The 19,537-nt window shown below is 39.5% G+C and overlaps 2 protein-coding genes across 2 annotated transcripts; one reads left to right on the forward strand and one right to left on the reverse strand.

Moving 5' to 3' along the window:
* The first annotated feature begins 1,121 nt into the window (after positions 1-1,121).
* LOC308312613 (small ribosomal subunit protein eS6-like) lies at positions 1,122-4,140 on the forward strand. Its single transcript, XM_080759280.1, has 6 exons — positions 1,122-1,181; positions 2,039-2,170; positions 2,755-2,965; positions 3,286-3,432; positions 3,623-3,780; positions 4,010-4,140. Exons 1-6 carry the CDS (start codon positions 1,176-1,178, stop codon positions 4,106-4,108), a joined length of 753 nt encoding a protein of 250 aa, XP_080615406.1. The 5' UTR covers positions 1,122-1,175; the 3' UTR covers positions 4,109-4,140.
* A 4,115-nt stretch (positions 4,141-8,255) lies between these two features.
* On the reverse strand, positions 8,256-15,608 carry LOC308312337 (solute carrier family 22 member 7-like; the record flags this gene model as incomplete). Its single annotated transcript, XM_080758939.1, has 11 exons — positions 15,590-15,608; positions 14,967-15,431; positions 13,555-13,658; positions 13,251-13,405; positions 12,929-13,097; positions 12,704-12,827; positions 9,447-9,556; positions 9,043-9,257; positions 8,753-8,861; positions 8,431-8,637; positions 8,256-8,286 (listed from the first exon to the last, which is right to left on the reverse strand). The coding sequence occupies exons 2-11, from the start codon at positions 15,321-15,323 to the stop codon at positions 8,256-8,258; spliced, it is 1,581 nt and encodes a 526-aa protein (XP_080615065.1). The 5' UTR covers positions 15,324-15,431; positions 15,590-15,608.
* Positions 15,609-19,537: the final 3,929 nt, after the last annotated feature.

Genomic DNA, 19,537 nt, shown 5'->3' on the forward strand with positions numbered 1-19,537 from the left:
TGTATCTTATTAGTAATATTTCGTTTTAATTACTTTATCGGTAGTGATATTTTTACTGTATGATGAACAAAGCTGTATTATTATGGACTGATCTATATGTGTATAGTGTATGCAGGTTTGGCCTTAGGTATATATGGGGGCCTCATTTGGTCATGAAACAGGCCTCCAGATTCCTATGTCATAATTATTCTGTTGATATAGGCGTATTGACATAGTTTTGACTGTTCAATATTGCTCACAGCCATTACTCTCGACAAATACGCAGCAACAACACCTCATCCTGTCGTCCCTCCACAATAAAGTGTCCCATTTACCTCCCGATGATGCACATTTTACCCAGGTTATTAACAGGTAATAGGTGTAACTTTAACATCGTGGGAAAGAGCAAGGCAGTGAGAGAGAAAGAGGGCCAAGGGTGGTGGGGGGTTGAATGATGTCTGGTGGTCAGTCGTAGCTCGGAGCCCCCCCTTTTCACCAATTGAAACTGGTGAAACATAGCAAAGGCCTCCCATGAGTGTATGTGTGTGAATAGATTATACAGTGTGCAATACTTTCTTTTCTGTATTTGCACTTCTCCTAGCACTTCACTTCACCATCCAGCAGATGGTGGTGTTTGTCTCATCGGTCTAGCGTCCATCTTGGGCTTGGTTTGTAGATATATATGTTTGGCAATTCAAAGGAGATTTATTGGCATGAGAAAACATACGTTTACAATGCCAAAGCAAGTGTCACTATCACTGACTCATTGATTGATTGATTGAAATTTGTATACACAAATACCAGAATGGTGGTACAGGACTACAGGGGTAGTTTAATTCGATATACATTTATAATGGCAATTTATAACTGACATACATAAAATGCTGTTGCAACGTTATTTCCTTTACCTGTTAATAAAAATGAAATGTATTAGGCACCCCACTCTATGATTAGGCCCTATGATTAGGCCCCTGCTGGGCCCTGGCCTCCAGCTATAGTGTGCTCAACACCAGCAGTGCCACTGCCAGACTAATTAATTAGTTGGTAACACATGTGAAGGAAGTGTAGCTGCTTGAAAAGCAGAGCTCGACAGTGCACTCACTTTACACACACTTCTCTTGTTTGGCACATCCGGATCCATACCTGATAGCCTCTTTTCAGTTTGGCAGGAGATTGTGCCGTGTTAAGTTTTCAAGATGAAGGTAATTAAAATTATTTTGTCATATTTTCACAGTTTATAAAATTATGTCGAATTTCAATCATTCGAGCTCTTCATCAACACGTGAAGCCTCACTAGCCTGTCGTCTGAAATAGGCCTGTAACTTAAGACCGACCTCTGAAAAGTGCACCAGCGGTCAAGCTTCATAACTTTTACCTATGTATTTTATGGTAGATAATGATGATATATTTTATATCCAAACTATAGTGCGGAGTCAATAGTCATACTTTATCTCTAGTCCATAGTATAGGCTAGATCTGATCCATATCCTTCTACTACTCTATAGCTATGGAGTATGGACTATTGGACGCCTGCTTTTCTATAGATTTAGAATAAAGCTTTAATTCAATAGTTTACAGTTGCTGGCTAGTTTGACTTACTTAACGTTATGGAAGTTATTACGGTACCTTGTGTTCTCAAATACAAGCAAGCAAACATTATCCCCCAGACCCCCACCTTGAGTCTAGGGGAAATTTAGCCTGGGTATACCCCTCCCTCGCCAGATTTGCATTGGGAAACTATGTAATGCTGACTTTGTGCCACTTGTCAAGTCGAGGAAGATCTAATTAACAATAAGGCACAGGGGAATAACACCTTGTTTGATGAATTGAACATGGTGGACCCTCTTGTAAACAAGTGTAATGCTTAATTGGGTCGTCTCCTCACAGTTCACAACAGTCTTTGTTAAGTTTGTGCTTGAAATGTACTGTAATTCTGCAAACTGTTAATAAATATTTAAATTAATCAATTTATTGTTAATACCAAAAGTGAAGGGTGCCCACTGGGGCTGCCACATGACGTCACTGCTAGGTTATTAATATTGGTCTATTTGTCTTTCAGCTGAACATTTCTTTCCCGGCTACTGGCTGTCAAAAGCTAATTGAAGTGGATGATGAAAGAAAACTTAGAATCTTTTACGAGAAGCGCATGGCTACTGAGGTGCCTGCTGACCCTCTTGGAGATGAGTGGAAGGTAAGAAATAGTATATTAAAAGCATGATTATAGATTTAGTATTTATGGTAATATTGTAAACCAGAAGCCCCTTGATAGGTGTGACTGCGGCCTCGGACTTCCCTGTAGTAAAGCGGAGATGGCCTACTGTATGTTGCCATACACTGGAGCTGCTCTACCTTGGTAATGTAGTTGATGGTAGTTTATACATGCATGCATTGCATAACTTCCAAGACCTGCAATATCAATCAAATGTTATGTTCTAAATTTAGAACATGTCACTAGATGTTGTATGCATCATAATGCATGCTTGACTTGCATGTCATGTACTGCACATTGTAAGCACACCAGCAGACCCTTTCACTGCCCTGTAGTTGTTAAGGGGGGATAGTGTGTTGCTATAGTAACTGTGGAGCTGCTTTACCAGATGCAACCTGACTTAACCATGTCTGAAGTTGAACTGCATTGCTCTCTCAATCACAAAATCTGAACTCTCAGCTTGGGAGACATTAAACTTAGCAAAAGATATAATACTAGTTAGTTCTGCAATGTTGGACACATCAATGCAGTACAGTAAATGTTCATGTCATTATCTGCTCATGCAGGGCTATGTGGTGCGCATCAGTGGAGGCAACGACAAACAGGGCTTCCCAATGAAGCAGGGTGTGTTGACCCAGGGCCGTGTGCAACTTCTGCTCTTCAAGGGCCACTCCTGCTACCGCCCCCGCAGGACTGGCGAGCGCAAGCGCAAGTCTGTGCGTGGTTGTATTGTCGACGCCAACCTCAGCGTTCTCAACTTGGTCATCGTCAAAAAAGGTAATGCACTTATAGGTTATTTTTGCAACGGATATGATTTGGACCTTGTCTGTGAGAAATGAAACATTGTCAACTTTTAGGCTTGATGGGGTTTGCTACTAATGGTTCCTGATTGCTTGGTGCAAGTAAAGGTGTCTGCAATCTCCTCCAAATTACTAAAATGGCAAGCTATGCTAGTTTACGATGGAGTTCTTACTGTTTGTATGCAACTTTAGAATGTGAAATTTGAGCTTTGTAGATTATCAATAATAATAATCACACTGCCTATATAATTTCTTTTAACTTTTCTGACTTTCATGTCCTGTGTCTTTCTCACTCAGGTGAGAAAGAAATTCCAGGACTGACTGATGGCACTGTACCACGTCGCCTGGGTCCCAAGAGGGCCAGCAAGATCCGCAAGCTCTTCAACCTGTCTAAAGAGGATGATGTGAGGCAGTACGTGATCAGGAGACCTGTGAAAAAAGAAGGTGAAATTTGGTACCGTGTTCTGTCCAGCATAATGGGTACAAATTGTATGTGCCTGTGTTGCTCAAGCACCGATGTTTAGTGTGTTCTTTGAGCCTCTACTTGGTTACTGGAGTCACCAGGGGTCTATAATTGCATCATCAGTGGCACACAACGGCGGGTCCTGATGCAGGCTACTTTACTCTCAATCAGGCAAAAAGCCCAGAACCAAGGCACCCAAGATCCAGAGGCTGGTCACACCTCGCGTGCTACAGCACAACAGGCGCCGCATTGCACTAAAGAAAAGGCGTGCCCTGAAAAACAAAGAGGAGGCCTCGGACTATGCCAAGATGCTGGCCAAGAGAATGAAGGTATGTGAAATAAATCGGCCAGTCATTGAGTTAAAAAGTTTGGTTGCTGTCAATTTGGTGCTTGCTGAAAATCCACAGGTTGGAAATAGTTTTTACAGCATTCCCATGCATCCTACAAAACTACTGCAGGGCTTCTGTCATATACTTGGTGCAAATCACAATTTGTACAACTGTGCGATCATGAACTGTCCAACTGTATTTGACCGACATGTTTTTGTTGTACAAACAGGAGGCCAAGGAGAAGCGGGCAGAACAAATTGCCAAGAAGCGCCGCATTTCTTCTATGAAGGCAGTCTCCTCAAAAGCATCCACATCAAAAACTGAGTGAAGAAAATGACTGATGTGCACCACATAACCCAGCAAAATGTTTGTGCTGAAATTAATAAAACTAGTCTGAAATAAACATGTCTCTAAAATCTTTCCCCCACTTTAGTTGTGAGTTTGTGACTGTAATATTAGTACTTAGATGAGGTGCACAAACCAAGACATTGAAGGCTTATGGCTTGATTTATACTTGGTTGCACACTGAAAGTGACTGAGCTACAAGCTTGCAAGTCTGCTCATACGTCTCAGTCTGGAACTTGTAGATTATTCTGTGCACAACAGTGCACCCAGTATAAATCACATCTAGGATTTAAATGTGTATATGATGAGATGGATTCATAATCCAGTGTTAAGAGGGTAAATTGGAAACTGTTTTGACGGTATACTATTCTGCATTGTTTTCAAGGGTCTCTTTTGCTTCCTTGAGGTTTTGTATTCCCCCTCCCCTGGATCCTGTAGGTCAGGAGATGGTGGCTTGTTTCAGAGTATATCTCAAAACGAGGTGGTATTCTATTCATTGCAGGTTTCATTGCTTACAAAGTCAAACTGTATTTTTGCATCCATTTCCACTACAAAACACTTGCCAAATCTATCCACAAATGTAGTTTTGGATTTGTGAGCAGCTACAGATTTGTATTACACGTATCTTAACGGGTGGTTTCTTCATTTGACCCTAGATAATGTTTGTATTTACAAGAACCCATATAGATTTCTGTCAATATTCGCCTGGTATGACTGTTAACTTCTGACATTCAATTAATTGCAGTTGGAGGGTGATTATGGGGCTGTGATGGTGTTCTGACCACCACTTGCAGGTTCATTTGTTTTTAAATTTTATATCTTGTAGGATATAATTCTCTTCCTGGAATGTTAGCATTTTGGAAAGCCATTGTTCTTGGAATTGCATGTGACCAGTTTGAAATGACCAAACCTGTCTACCTATGATTGGTAGGCACTGGGTTTCCAAAATGTCCACAGCCCTGCTCTGAAACTGAGCAAGCAAACTGGTACCATCTTAATGAGGACCAAATAATATGAAGTTTAAGGTTAAATGGGTGAAGAGTTTCTTTCTTTTCCCCTTTTGTACTGTCCCAACCAAGAAGCCCCACAGGGGCTCATTTGAGGATGTAGAGAGGATGTGCTGCACTATATAAGTATAACACAAATCCATTCACTACAGAATGGAATTGGAATTACTCCCAAATAAACATTTCACTCTGTTAAATTCTTTATTAGAATTTGATGCTTCAGTTTATCATATATACAAGTGAAAAGGTGTACCCATACTCATTCTTCATGCTCTATCTCCGACCGAACCACACTTTCACCACACATCTCTATATGCAAAATAAATTCGCCACCCTCCCCGAACTGACATAGCCTATTTTTTAGCCGTTCAAGTTTCTTAGTTACTCTGCAAATATTACTTTTATGAAAATCACGATCGAGCCAGCAGATAAACGGGTGCCACAACACGCCGAGAAACAAGGAATTTAACCACGCTACTTGCATACACTGCAACTCGCTTACAATTCGCAAACCTGGCAACACTGCCTGCCTCTTACGTCACCAGCTCTGTTCCTCCTGGCCTCCGTAGTCCGTCGCGCTCACAATCTGTCGCAGCCATCTTGCTTTTCTTTTGGATGGGCGAGTGGACATTTAATGCTAATAAATTAATTATAGGTCCAGCAAGCAAATCATGATGGTCTGATTGTGCTCAATAGGTCACAATAACATTCCGAAATTAGGTGTTGTGTTTTGTATGGCATTTTCCCCAGTAGTAGTTGCATATCTATCTCAGCTTTTGCCTGATAGCACACATGCTAACGTCAGCAGCCATAGCAACATACAGTGTGCGCAGACATAACATGAGTTGTTTACAACACAAACACACGGCCTTTTAACCACGCAATACACACAACAGCTCGGGAGTTATTAAACCGAACGTGGACGCTGTTTCAGTGTTACATTTGCTGCGCATATCGGAATAATTGTAACGGCATGCATGATAAATGTAACAACGCTAAAAAACACCATTAAACATATCGTTTTCAGCTTAAAGCTATTACATTTCATTGAAGCAACTCCTTAGCATTGTTTTCATACCATGGATGTGATAAGATAATGTATCAAACATAAGGGAAATATTAAATAGCATCGGGTGTACCAGTTTGGCCATTTCTTTTTTTTCAATGGGGCAATACATTGATTAAACAAACGTTTGATTGATTGAGTTGTACAACGTCATACAACCCTAAACTAATTTTAGAATACACTACACAATACAATACAATTTTAGAACATATTTTGCACGTTCCATTTTTTTACTCAGAGATCCCTTTAGCTACACATGTCATATTTCCAGGCAACGGACCTACACATGTCAGCTACCATAAACCACTTCAAGTTATTAGGACGAAATAACTGACAGGAGTGACGGTGCTGTGCTGTGAGTAAACTAATAGGGGAGAGCCGCCAAGGATGTAACATTTTGCACGTTTCATTATTTTACTCAGAGATCCGTTTAGCTACACATGTAATATTTTCAGGCAACGGACCTACACATGTCAGCTACCATAAACCACTTCAAGTTATTTTTTTGATAAAACAGGTCGGGAGTTATTCAACCGAACGTGGACGCTGTTTCAGTGTTACATTTGCTGCGCATATCGGATCAATTGTAACGGCATGCATGATAAATGTAACAACGCTAAAAAACACCATTAAACATATCGTTCTCAGCTTAAAGCAATTACATTTCATTGAAGCAACTCCTTAGCATTGTTTTCATACCATGGATGTGATAAGAAAATGTATCAAACATAAGGGAAATATTAAATAGTATCGGGTGTACCAGTACCAGTTTGGCCATTTCTTTTTTTTCAATGGGGCAATACATTGATTAAACAAACGTTTGATTGATTGAGTTGTACAACGTTATACAACCCTAAACTAATTTCAGAATACACTACACGATACAATACCATTTCAGAACATATAATATTGGCCAATATGTCAAATATGTAAATATTACATATAATGGCATTGAATGGAAGCGGACCATTTGTAACACATGTTACAAATGACCCGCTTTTGCAAGTTTTCTTTGCAGTTGCTTACAGACCAGAATGAACGTGAATTCCGTCTAAACACGATGCAAACTAATGAAGAACATAAGCATGAACACATCCATGTGGATTTTTATTCACCAACACCAAAGACAAAAATTGTACCACACATATACTCCAGGTGTAAAATTAGACGCATTTTGAAGGTAAACACTTCAAACTTCAAACTCCTGGCCACGTAGAGTACGTTGCTGTACACATACTGACGCGATGGCGTCATGGTGGCGTTGACCAATCAAGATATAACGTCCATGTTACAACCGTGAAGCGTTACAACCTTGGCGGCTCTCCCCTACATTTGTTACTAACATTAGGTTGTGGCGAAGTAGACACGTGGCCAGCAGATACTGTGTTTTGGACAAACAGGCTAGGTATTGGTGTTGATTTGGGTCAACTGGACAAACAGCGTGGTGTTGTTTTGTGTCTGTGTTTGTGTTGGAGCGCCTCAGTGTGGCCGTACAGGTCATGTGCAACCTCTTCCACAGAGAGATGGAGACACTAAATCTCAGCTGGACAAACATGTTTGCATGCATGCATCGCTGCCTTGCATGCTGTGTGCTACTGTTGAGTCTGTCACTTACTTTGACTGATTTATGGCATTGTCTTTCTGTTAAAATCCAACTATGTTAATTTAAGAACTCTGGGCATATAGGTCATTGTTTATTCACTGTGCACACGTGTAGCCTATTGTATGTCAGACTGTATGTCTGTCCCACAGTCACAATCCTTTAGTACTTAGGCTGTGGAAATATTCAGGACAAAACAATGGTACATTTCCAATAACCCATTCGTTACTACATGTGGAGTCAACTCCCGCCATTTATTTCTTCCCATAGTGCGTGGCAAAGTCGCTCTGGGATGAGTGCGCGCGTAGCGCGCACGAAATTCTAGTACTGTACATTGAAGAAAGGGGCACATCCACTGCAGGTGCAGGACCAGTCCACACTAACTTTGTGAAGCTCCCAGTTAAGGCTTTATTATAGATTAACTTTTCTTCTTCATCAGAAATTCTAATGAGGTGGTTTATGTCCATTCCTCTTCATTGGTTTGTGATCTGTAATGTGGAAAATGTTAATAAAAATAATTCTGCATTCCGTAGAATGTTAAAATAAGCTGGTAAAATAAATCAGTTGAAATAATTTACAGTGCTGTAAGACTTGATAAAATAAACTATTTTTATTTTAACATAAAAACATACCGTGGCTGTTCAATGTCCTCGATGAACTCTGGTAGACGTCTATTAAGTGTTTCAGGCAAGAGTGTAGCAACTATTCCAGATCCAACTGCCATCATGCAATAAATCACAGCAGGCAGGGGCAGCCACACATCATCCAATAGGGAGATGAGCGGGGCAATGGACGCACCAAGCCGTGCCACAAATGAGGTGTATCCTAGACCATTCTGCCTGAATAATCAAACATCCCACATTAATTCATACTTGTGCAATGCAATATAACAGCACGGGTGGTAATTATTACACTGTGTGCTCAAGCTTGCTTTCATGGCTCTTGCTGACTAACCGGACTACTGTAGGGTAGAGTTCAGTTGTGTACAAAAACATGATAGTAAAGGATGCTTCTGATAGGCCTTTACCAAGGACAGCCACAATGGTGCGAATTACGCCCATATCTGAAGGAAGACATGCAAGTGTATAATTAATTTGACAGTGCATCGTACATTCATCAATAGTTTTATTTTCATTCAGAATCAGACCACACCATTGTGCAAACATTACAGTAAAAGGGACATTATGAAATCTCTGAATATTTGATCAAATCATTATTGTATATTGGTAGAAATCTAAAATTACCTTTTGGAACAAACAGGTTAATAAAAAGACAGGCTCCAGTTAGTAGCAATGCCCCAGCCTCACCAGGTTTCCTGCCAAACTTGTTCAGGAAGTAATAGACACAAACCTTTCCTGGAAATTCGATCGTGGCAAATATAATCTGTGTAAGGTATGGGTTTAACCCAAACCCAGTTAAATTCAGACTTATCCCAAAATATGTACATGCAACTCCATACCTGAAGAGTGGAGAAGACAGTTTCTGTGCATTAAAACTAGCATGTATTATTTGCTGCGAATATTCAACCAATATTGACCAATGGCAAATGCATATCAATAAAGTCTTCATAAATAGCCACATGATTTCAAAAGGGCTGTGATCATGACAATCACACAATAGTATCCCGCTATATGTCATTGTTACTTACCATACTATCCCTGTACATATGGCAAGTTTTCTCATATTTGGAGTTCTCACAAGATCCAGAAATGTGTACTTTTTATCACCTCTTGCAACACTCTCGTTATCTAAAAGGGCCTGTGAATAAACAGAACAAAAATAAATTGTTAATAACTAGAATTTCGTGCGCGCTACGCGCGCACTCATCCCAGAGCGACTTTGCCACGCACTATGGGAAGAAATAAATGGCGGGAGTTGACTCCACATGTAGTAACGAATGGGTTATTGGAAATGTACCATTGTTTTGTCCTGAATATTTCCACAGCCTAAGTACTAAAGGATTGTGACTGTGGGACAGACATACAGTCTGACATACAATAGGCTACACGTGTGCACAGTGAATAAACAATGACCTATATGCCCAGAGTTCTTAAATTAACATAGTTGGATTTTAACAGAAAGACAATGCCATAAATCAGTCAAAGTAAGTGACAGACTCAACAGTAGCACACAGCATGCAAGGCAGCGATGCATGCATGCAAACATGTTTGTCCAGCTGAGATTTAGTGTCTCCATCTCTCTGTGGAAGAGGTTGCACATGACCTGTACGGCCACACTGAGGCGCTCCAACACAAACACAGACACAAAACAACACCACGCTGTTTGTCCAGTTGACCCAAATCAACACCAATACCTAGCCTGTTTGTCCAAAACACAGTATCTGCTGGCCACGTGTCTACTTCGCCACAACCTAATGTTAGTAACAAATGTAGGGGAGAGCCGCCAAGGTTGTAACGCTTCACGGTTGTAACATGGACGTTATATCTTGATTGGTCAACGCCACCATGACGCCATCGCGTCAGTATGTGTACAGCAACGTACTCTACGTGGCCAGGAGTTTGAAGTTTGAAGTGTTTACCTTCAAAATGCGTCTAATTTTACACCTGGAGTATATGTGTGGTACAATTTTTGTCTTTGGTGTTGGTGAATAAAAATCCACATGGATGTGTTCATGCTTATGTTCTTCATTAGTTTGCATCGTGTTTAGACGGAATTCACGTTCATTCTGGTCTGTAAGCAACTGCAAAGAAAACTTGCAAAAGCGGGTCATTTGTAACATGTGTTACAAATGGTCCGCTTCCATTCAATGCCATTATATGTAATATTTACATATTTGACATATTGGCCAATATTATATGTTCTGAAATGGTATTGTATCGTGTAGTGTATTCTGAAATTAGTTTAGGGTTGTATAACGTTGTACAACTCAATCAATCAAACGTTTGTTTAATCAATGTATTGCCCCATTGAAAAAAAAGAAATGGCCAAACTGGTACTGGTACACCCGATACTATTTAATATTTCCCTTATGTTTGATACATTTTCTTATCACATCCATGGTATGAAAACAATGCTAAGGAGTTGCTTCAATGAAATGTAATTGCTTTAAGCTGAGAACGATATGTTTAATGGTGTTTTTTAGCGTTGTTACATTTATCATGCATGCCGTTACAATTGATCCGATATGCGCAGCAAATGTAACACTGAAACAGCGTCCACGTTCGGTTGAATAACTCCCGACCTGTTTTATCAAAAAAATAACTTGAAGTGGTTTATGGTAGCTGACATGTGTAGGTCCGTTGCCTGAAAATATTACATGTGTAGCTAAACGGATCTCTGAGTAAAATAATGAAACGTGCAAAATGTTACATCCTTGGCGGCTCTCCCCTATTAGTTTACTCACAGCACAGCACCGTCACTCCTGTCAGTTATTTCGTCCTAATAACTTGAAGTGGTTTATGGTAGCTGACATGTGTAGGTCCGTTGCCTGGAAATATGACATGTGTAGCTAAAGGGATCTCTGAGTAAAAAAATGGAACGTGCAAAATATGTTCTAAAATTGTATTGTATTGTGTAGTGTATTCTAAAATTAGTTTAGGGTTGTATGACGTTGTACAACTCAATCAATCAAACGTTTGTTTAATCAATGTATTGCCCCATTGAAAAAAAAGAAATGGCCAAACTGGTACACCCGATGCTATTTAATATTTCCCTTATGTTTGATACATTATCTTATCACATCCATGGTATGAAAACAATGCTAAGGAGTTGCTTCAATGAAATGTAATAGCTTTAAGCTGAAAACGATATGTTTAATGGTGTTTTTTAGCGTTGTTACATTTATCATGCATGCCGTTACAATTATTCCGATATGCGCAGCAAATGTAACACTGAAACAGCGTCCACGTTCGGTTTAATAACTCCCGAGCTGTTGTGTGTATTGCGTGGTTAAAAGGCCGTGTGTTTGTGTTGTAAACAACTCATGTTATGTCTGCGCACACTGTATGTTGCTATGGCTGCTGACGTTAGCATGTGTGCTATCAGGCAAAAGCTGAGATAGATATGCAACTACTACTGGGGAAAATGCCATACAAAACACAACACCTAATTTCGGAATGTTATTGTGACCTATTGAGCACAATCAGACCATCATGATTTGCTTGCTGGACCTATAATTAATTTATTAGCATTAAATGTCCACTCGCCCATCCAAAAGAAAAGCAAGATGGCTGCGACAGATTGTGAGCGCGACGGACTACGGAGGCCAGGAGGAACAGAGCTGGTGACGTAAGAGGCAGGCAGTGTTGCCAGGTTTGCGAATTGTAAGCGAGTTGCAGTGTATGCAAGTAGCGTGGTTAAATTCCTTGTTTCTCGGCGTGTTGTGGCACCCGTTTATCTGCTGGCTCGATCGTGATTTTCATAAAAGTAATATTTGCAGAGTAACTAAGAAACTTGAACGGCTAAAAAATAGGCTATGTCAGTTCGGGGAGGGTGGCGAATTTATTTTGCATATAGAGATGTGTGGTGAAAGTGTGGTTCGGTCGGAGATAGAGCATGAAGAATGAGTATGGGTACACCTTTTCACTTGTATATATGATATATCTGGGATTGGTTTAGGTTGCTGTGCTTCTTCTCACTCCCAGGTGTTATGCATGATCATTAATCAATCAATTAATTTTGTATATATTTGTTCTGCTTTCTGTACTATTTTGCATGATGAAGACGTAACGGTCGAAACGTGCCAATAAAATAAATTAAGTCAATGGAGCTCTAAAAACAAGTGTGCTCATGTTCTTTCTCCCTAATAATAATAATAATACAATTTATATAGCACTTTTCTGAGTACCGGTACTCAAAGTTGCTTTACAAAATGGCAACAAAATAAAAACAACACTTCACATGCAACACTTTTTGTAAAAGAAGAAATTGAATGTCTGTATTTACCCTTGGTGTGATGGTATCCATACATTTGGATTTGTTGTTCATTTTGGCACATTTCATGAGGTAAACATGAGCAGGTTCGACCTTGCCGTTAGCAAGGAGCCACCTTGCAGACTCTGGAAGCCACCTGAAATGTCAGCAACTTATTAACCTTTTGTAATGGGCTATAGCTATAGCATGTATACTGTATATAAAATGTCATATACAGTATGATATAAAATATCCTACCACCAAGCAACAATGGACACTATCAAGGGTGAACTTGCTGCCAGGATAAGCATCCTCCATTCATTTACAAAGTAGGCAAACCCAGCAAGAATCCAGTTGCCAAGTGTCCAGTCTAGACTTACAATGATCCCAGCAAAGGTTCTGTGTTCAATGCCAAACCATTCAACAGCTACAGAAACAAAAAAGCAGAAAAACATCTCTGTCAAATCCTTAACTTTCCTGCTCCACAAAGTAACCCAGAGGCTGGGGTTTTCTGAGAATGAATCTAAAACAAAAGATATATTGTTTGTTTCCTCATCAAACAGGTTCAATGAATACTCACTTAGAACAATAGAGATAATGCTTATCCCTGCCAGTGTCATTCCGTTGAAAAATCTCATGATGACAAACATGATATATGATGTGGATAATGAACTAACAACTGCAAACACCAATGATGACACGTAAGATACCAATAGTGTCCTCCTTCGACCATATCTAGACAAAGAAATACATTTTACAAGGTATATGTGGTTAACACTTAAATGTGGGTTGCTAATTGGTCGCAAATTAATTGTTACCATTATTCTGTGTAGTAAAATAATTTTGTTACAGTGGTTACTACACGTTTGTAATAACTATCATACCTATCGCTGAGAAATCCAAACATAGGAGCTCCACACATAACTCCAATGAAGAATATAGTGGCTGTTGCTCGGGTCATCCATTTACTGCTGCACACAAGGTCCCACTTAAAATTCATTGACAAAAATAAAACATTTGTGCACACATTGTTTTAATCTCTTATCTACTACACATCAAGACAGCATTTCTAAAGACATCTTTTTTTTAGTAGAGTGGTCTCTATCTCTATAAGAAGTGCATAGGGTAATGAGTCTTAACGTTACATGCTCAATAGGATTTCAACATCAACAATCAAAGGGGAATGGAAGTTGTAAGAAGTTAGGGAGACTACATTCATTTAAAATATTAGAACATTTGCAAACTTACAATACAATATAACGTCTTATCAAATCATTACATATCATCAGGGTCAACTAATTTCTCAGCATTGTATGGTTCTCTAATTTCATTTGTGATAATAAATACACATGAATCACCTATATTGAAAAGCACTTACCTCTGTAGCAATTGTAGATTTAAGGCGAGACACCCCAGGTGAATAGGGAAAAAAAGTTAAATAATAGCAATCACAATGAAACTTCTCCAGTTGATTACTTATATTAAAACTAAGATTTTTTGTATTACAAGTTTTCTGAAATTATATGTTTAAATATGCAAATTAGGCATTATATGCGCTAATTTGCATACATTTCGGGACGATAAATCTGAAGATCGGATAAAGCCAGGTTCAAAATTATCATTTCATTTTGTTGACACATTAGAGACAAAGAAAATTACACATGGGATTTTTGATATCTCTAATTATCACTCCACAAATCAGAAAATAGTGTCAACAGGCATAAAAAACCCAATTTTCGGCATTTTTTTGGTATAAAATGTGATGTAAATCAGGCTGTGAATGATATATCAACAAATCCATGTGTAAATGTCTGCGGAATATAGTTAGGAATAAGACTGGAAAGTTTGGTGTATGTGAGTTCAACTGAAGTGGAGATTCTTTGTCCCAAGTATGAGGAAAACTCATTTTGAGAAAACGGCCTTTAAAGATTTGTATTGTAAAATTCCAAAACGTTTTATTTGAAGCCACTATTTTGAGACAAAATATCTCATCCAAACCTTGGCAACAACATATAATGGCATATATCATTGGAAAGGTCTGGACCTCAAGCTGACTGTGGTCTGATCCAAATATGGTCACTTCCTTTGTACCAACAACCAATCATGAAAATAGAGATGGTGGCTTTTCACCCCGAAAAACGAGCTGTCATTGGCTAGAATAAACTATCCAACTAAACATCTAAATCTGTATTTTTAATGTGTATTTTGCTTTAGTTTGAAAGAAAACATGTTTAGGAAGCAAAATAGCAAAAAAAAAAAAAAAAGAAAAATCATGATTTCACCTGGGGTGTCTCACCTTAAAGGTAGTGTTGTCATACACCCATCCAGTCTGACACAGAGTTTGTGTGACATTAGTATAGTTGGAGACGGACAAAAAGTCATACTGAGGTTCTGTAAACATCTCACAGGAGCTTGGAATCCCATCCTGAACTGGAACCCCAACAGCAACCCTCTGTTCCTGGGTCAGATTCCTAAAGACACCTCCATCATCAAGATTGCTGAGATCACAGTGGTGAGAGGGAATGGCCGCTATGAAGTTATTCAATAAAAAGTGACATGGCAAAGTAATTCGAGAGAAGCTCTGAATCAAGATAATCATGATTTGGAATTTCCCAAATCCATTAATGTCTGAAAGTACATTGTCAAACTTCATCTTCCAAAACTTAGCTACAGTTGCAGGGGAATTGTTCAACAACTTCCGAGTTGGCTGCTCTACTTTATGCTGATGGTGTGTGTTACAGATTGGCTGAGTAGGAGGTTCCTGCAGAGACAGAGACAATGTTTTATGCTGTAGTTTTTAACTTCAACTGAGAAACACAAAATCAGCCTAAGATTTCATGCCCATTAAATTAAATGTTGAATTTCAACAGTCACTGTAAGAAAAGTCATTAGAACAATATCAAGGATTAAAGGACTTACAGATATGTCCAGCAAGATTTGGAAAAGAATTGTAAAAAAATATTTTTATCTTCAATTCAGTAGATTTGGCTGTAATCCCTAAAATGGATCAGGCTGCAGTTGATTCAGATCATTGCTGCTCAGATCCTCATTAAGACAAGAAAGTGGATCACTCTAGTTCTTTGCATCTTTGAATTGGCTTTGTGTCTGTTAGGTCTGCTTTCTGTTTCCAAAGTCAAAACTAAACGTGGCAAAGTCAGTTATTATGCAAAACATAATATATCCAAACTATCCAAACATAGATTGTGCATTACATTCTCCCATTCATACAGTGGCATGCACAGAGACACTAGGGGGTGCTAGAGCACCACCTGCCCTTGCCCTCTGGACAGAAATGTGCCCTTTTGAAAAAAAGGGGAAATAATTGTACAGTGTACAGTATGTGGACCATGGTGACATTGATCAATTATTTAAAAAAAATCTTCTAATATATTATTTATGCCCCAAAATCTATAAATCTCACACCATTAAGGCAACCGGCCGGTTCCACGCACTGCACAAGGTTCCTTTTTTCACTTCAGCACCTGCCCCTCTAAATGTCTGTGCACGCCACTGCATTCATACACCGATGACAGAGGAAACCATGCAAGGCACCGCACCAACCTGAGCAATTAGGGGTTCAGGGTCTTGCTCAAGGACACTTCGACCCTATAACTCAAATTAGTCCGGGATCGAACTGGGAACCTTGCGGTTACCATCCGGCCGCTCTACCCCTGAGCCACTGTGGCCACCACATCCTGAGCCCACAATGCACAATGCACCACAACATGGAAAGTGGAGGCATATAAGTCTTCGTTATTTTCAATCAGAGAAAACTTCTGCTTGCTGCTTCCTTTCACTGAGGCGCTTAATTCATTTTTTGTGTTTCACTTATTCTTCTATAATTATTTTTAATTATATTCCAAGTCATTTTATTATGTGTTTCTCTTGCAATACGTTTGTTTACTGTGCTTGCTGTGGTTTTGTTGTTTTGAATGTTGAAATGCTATCTATGCTGCTGCATTGTCTATAAGGAAGCCCAAACAAAAATAAGTTTTACTCTTATGTATCTGTACACAAGAGTAACAATAAAGTACAACCTTGTCCCCACACAATATGGAGACACATTTACTTCCCAATGTTAAAAATTATTTAAGTACAGTAGGTTAATGTTTATTTTTCCTTGGCACTGAAGCCTTTTCGGTTGTGTGTGAGATGCAATGGTCTGCCAATGATGTCTGGTCACAAATCATCTCTTAATTGATTATGTCTATCTGTACTGTACTGTACTGTACTCATCCATGACTCCTCTCACATCTCTGTAAGTCATTGACTCAAACCGGTCCATGTATGGGCAACCTGTCAAAGAGAACAAGGTATTCTGGGCTTACATCATCTGTTTACTCATAATACTATAATTTCACATTTGGTATCAGCCATTAGAAACAATGTGGAGTTATTGGAATCAATGGAGATGCAATTTTACACATTCACATTATGATCCTATAAACAATTTAGATAATTGATAGTTTACAAAATCTGCAAATACAAAAACCTGGGTTAGTACTTCAATCTTCCCACTTTGCAATTGGATCACAAATAAATACGTATCTAAAACCATGCAAAATGGGAATGCTAATACTTTAACCTGAAATTTCGAACTTGAAACTTTTAAATTATTCCTAAACTAAAATTAGACTGGAAAATGATGGCTCAAATAGCAGCACCAGCCATAATCCTTTCCCTCTTAATATGAAAAACATGAACGAGTGAGACCACTCTTCAAGGAGGTGGGTACTTAACCTGGTCAACTCTATTAGAAAAAAAATATTCAGTCAAGAATTTCCATGCAGGCAGATCTGAAGTCATGACAATTGAGGCACCAGACAGAGACTGACGAGGCTAGTTTTGTGCAGTCGTTTCTACTTTTGTAGTAATGTATCACCAGGATTAAAAACTTAATCAGTGCTGATCTGCAGCAATAGTTACAGATCAAGTGGAAGCAGGACTTAAATATTTCAATGCTTGATACTAGCTACTGATTCTTTAATGAAGGTAAGCCATATTCCATTGATTACTGTAATTGACACTATTAAGGGCTTAAACAATTCACATGGAAAGAAAGCACTATTATTAGAATTACTTAGATTTTTACTAATGAAGTATTTGTGCTGTGGGCTTTGGCATAGACAGTATTTGTAATAAGAACAGTAATGAGGAAAAGAAAAGTAATGGGCTACTGTAGATAGATGTTCTCTTTTTGTTTACACTTTACAGCCTACATCTCTACAGTCTACAGGAGTTTCTCAATGTGTATACTAGAATTGAAAACATATGAATACACAACATTACAGCCTATGGCTAATATTCCTTGTTTCCCTTGTTATTTTACCAGTAAGGGCAAGAAGCGACCTCGCCCTTCACATCCGCCTAGGTGACAGCAGACTGCTGGGCGAGCGCTGTCACTTTGGCATGGTGGGTCAGATCAACATATGGAATTAATTCTGTACTGGCTATACAGTATATGGAGTGTGTCTTGAGTGTACAGTGTACAGGGTTTGATGTGGTCAGATCAACATATGGAATGTCAGAACAGGTCAGCTCCATATATGGAGATCTAAGGGTGGCAGTGGGGGCAGTGTCTTGAGTGTACAGGGTTTGATGTGGTCAGATCAACATGGAATGTCAGAACAGGTCAACTCCATACTGTATATGGAGATCTAAGGGTGGCAGCGGGGGAAGTGTCTTCAGCATACAGGTTTTGATGAGGGCACAGTTGGGGCCGGGCCTTAATTTTCGGGCCTGATGAGAACTGTAAGTGTGGCAGCGGGGGCAGTGTCTTGAGTGTACAGGGTTTGATGAGGGCCCAGGTAGGGCCGGGCCTTCATTTTCGGACCTGTTGAGAACTCTAGTTTTTGCCGGCTGCCGGGCGCGGCTGCACTAATAACTTTGGGGCAGGCCCGTCTAGAGTTTAAATGGATAGGTATCAGTCAAAAGGGAGACATTGAAGAGGAAGGATGGATGGGGAAGGATCAACATATGGAATATCAGAACAGGTCAGCTCCATATATGGAGATCTATAGGGTTTTAGGTCAGATGTAGAGTTGCTGGCCAATATTGATGACATCAGAGATCTCCATATATGGGCTTAATATTGATCCCTGATGATGTCACATTATGTCACGAGAGGTGACCAACCAACTGACTGACTGACTGACGGTTAATGCACGATTTCATAGTAAATGCGACCTGTGGTCGCAATAATTTGTTTAAAAGGTATTCAAAAACATTCCTAGATGCTTGCCTTAACGGCTCAGTGGAAAACCTGACATTCCATGTCTAACATGGAAAAATATAATCTTCCAAAGCATATAAAGTCACAGGGTCACTCAAAGCCCAGACACAGAGATCACCCGCCTGCCATGCTGTACTGGCATTTCCATGGCAACGAGGTAACTGTAAGTTATTGCCTTACTAGGAAGCAGAAAGTTCTGGCTGCGATAGAGTGTGAAGCTGTGTTCCAACAGTCTCTACACATTAAGGTGGTTTATTGACAACCATGTACTTGATTGATTGATTGAAGTATTTATTAACAGTTTGCAGAATGGGTACATTTCACATGAAAGCACAACTCAATACAAAGATACTGTGGACGACACAATGATAAAGGGAAAGGAAACATACAGTAAGGGGGAAAGGGGGCGCGGGGATTCAGATTTTACGGGGGCCAGTTTCGAGTACTTGTGTGACACCCAGTGGTGGAAAGTAACTAAGTACATTTACTTAGTACTGTACTTAAAGGACCACTTCACCACTTTTCAACCTATCTTCATATAATAGGTCCTCACTAATAATCATGATAAAATGGCACGATTCTTTTCTACTCAGTCTCATAGGAGGGCTGTGGGCAGTTCAGAAACCGTCCTCCAG

Source organism: Protomyctophum bolini, assembly GCF_963924005.1.
Source record: "Protomyctophum bolini genome assembly, chromosome: 3".
Lineage (NCBI taxonomy): Eukaryota > Metazoa > Chordata > Actinopteri > Myctophiformes > Myctophidae > Protomyctophum > Protomyctophum bolini.

Bases quoted from the DNA above. Each gene is read 5' to 3' on its own strand.
- LOC308312613 (XM_080759280.1), top strand. The intron at 2,171-2,754 runs GTAAGAAATAGT...CTGCTCATGCAG, and splicing joins CTCTTGGAGATGAGTGGAAG to GGCTATGTGGTGCGCATCAG. The intron at 3,781-4,009 runs GTATGTGAAATA...TTGTACAAACAG, and splicing joins TGCTGGCCAAGAGAATGAAG to GAGGCCAAGGAGAAGCGGGC.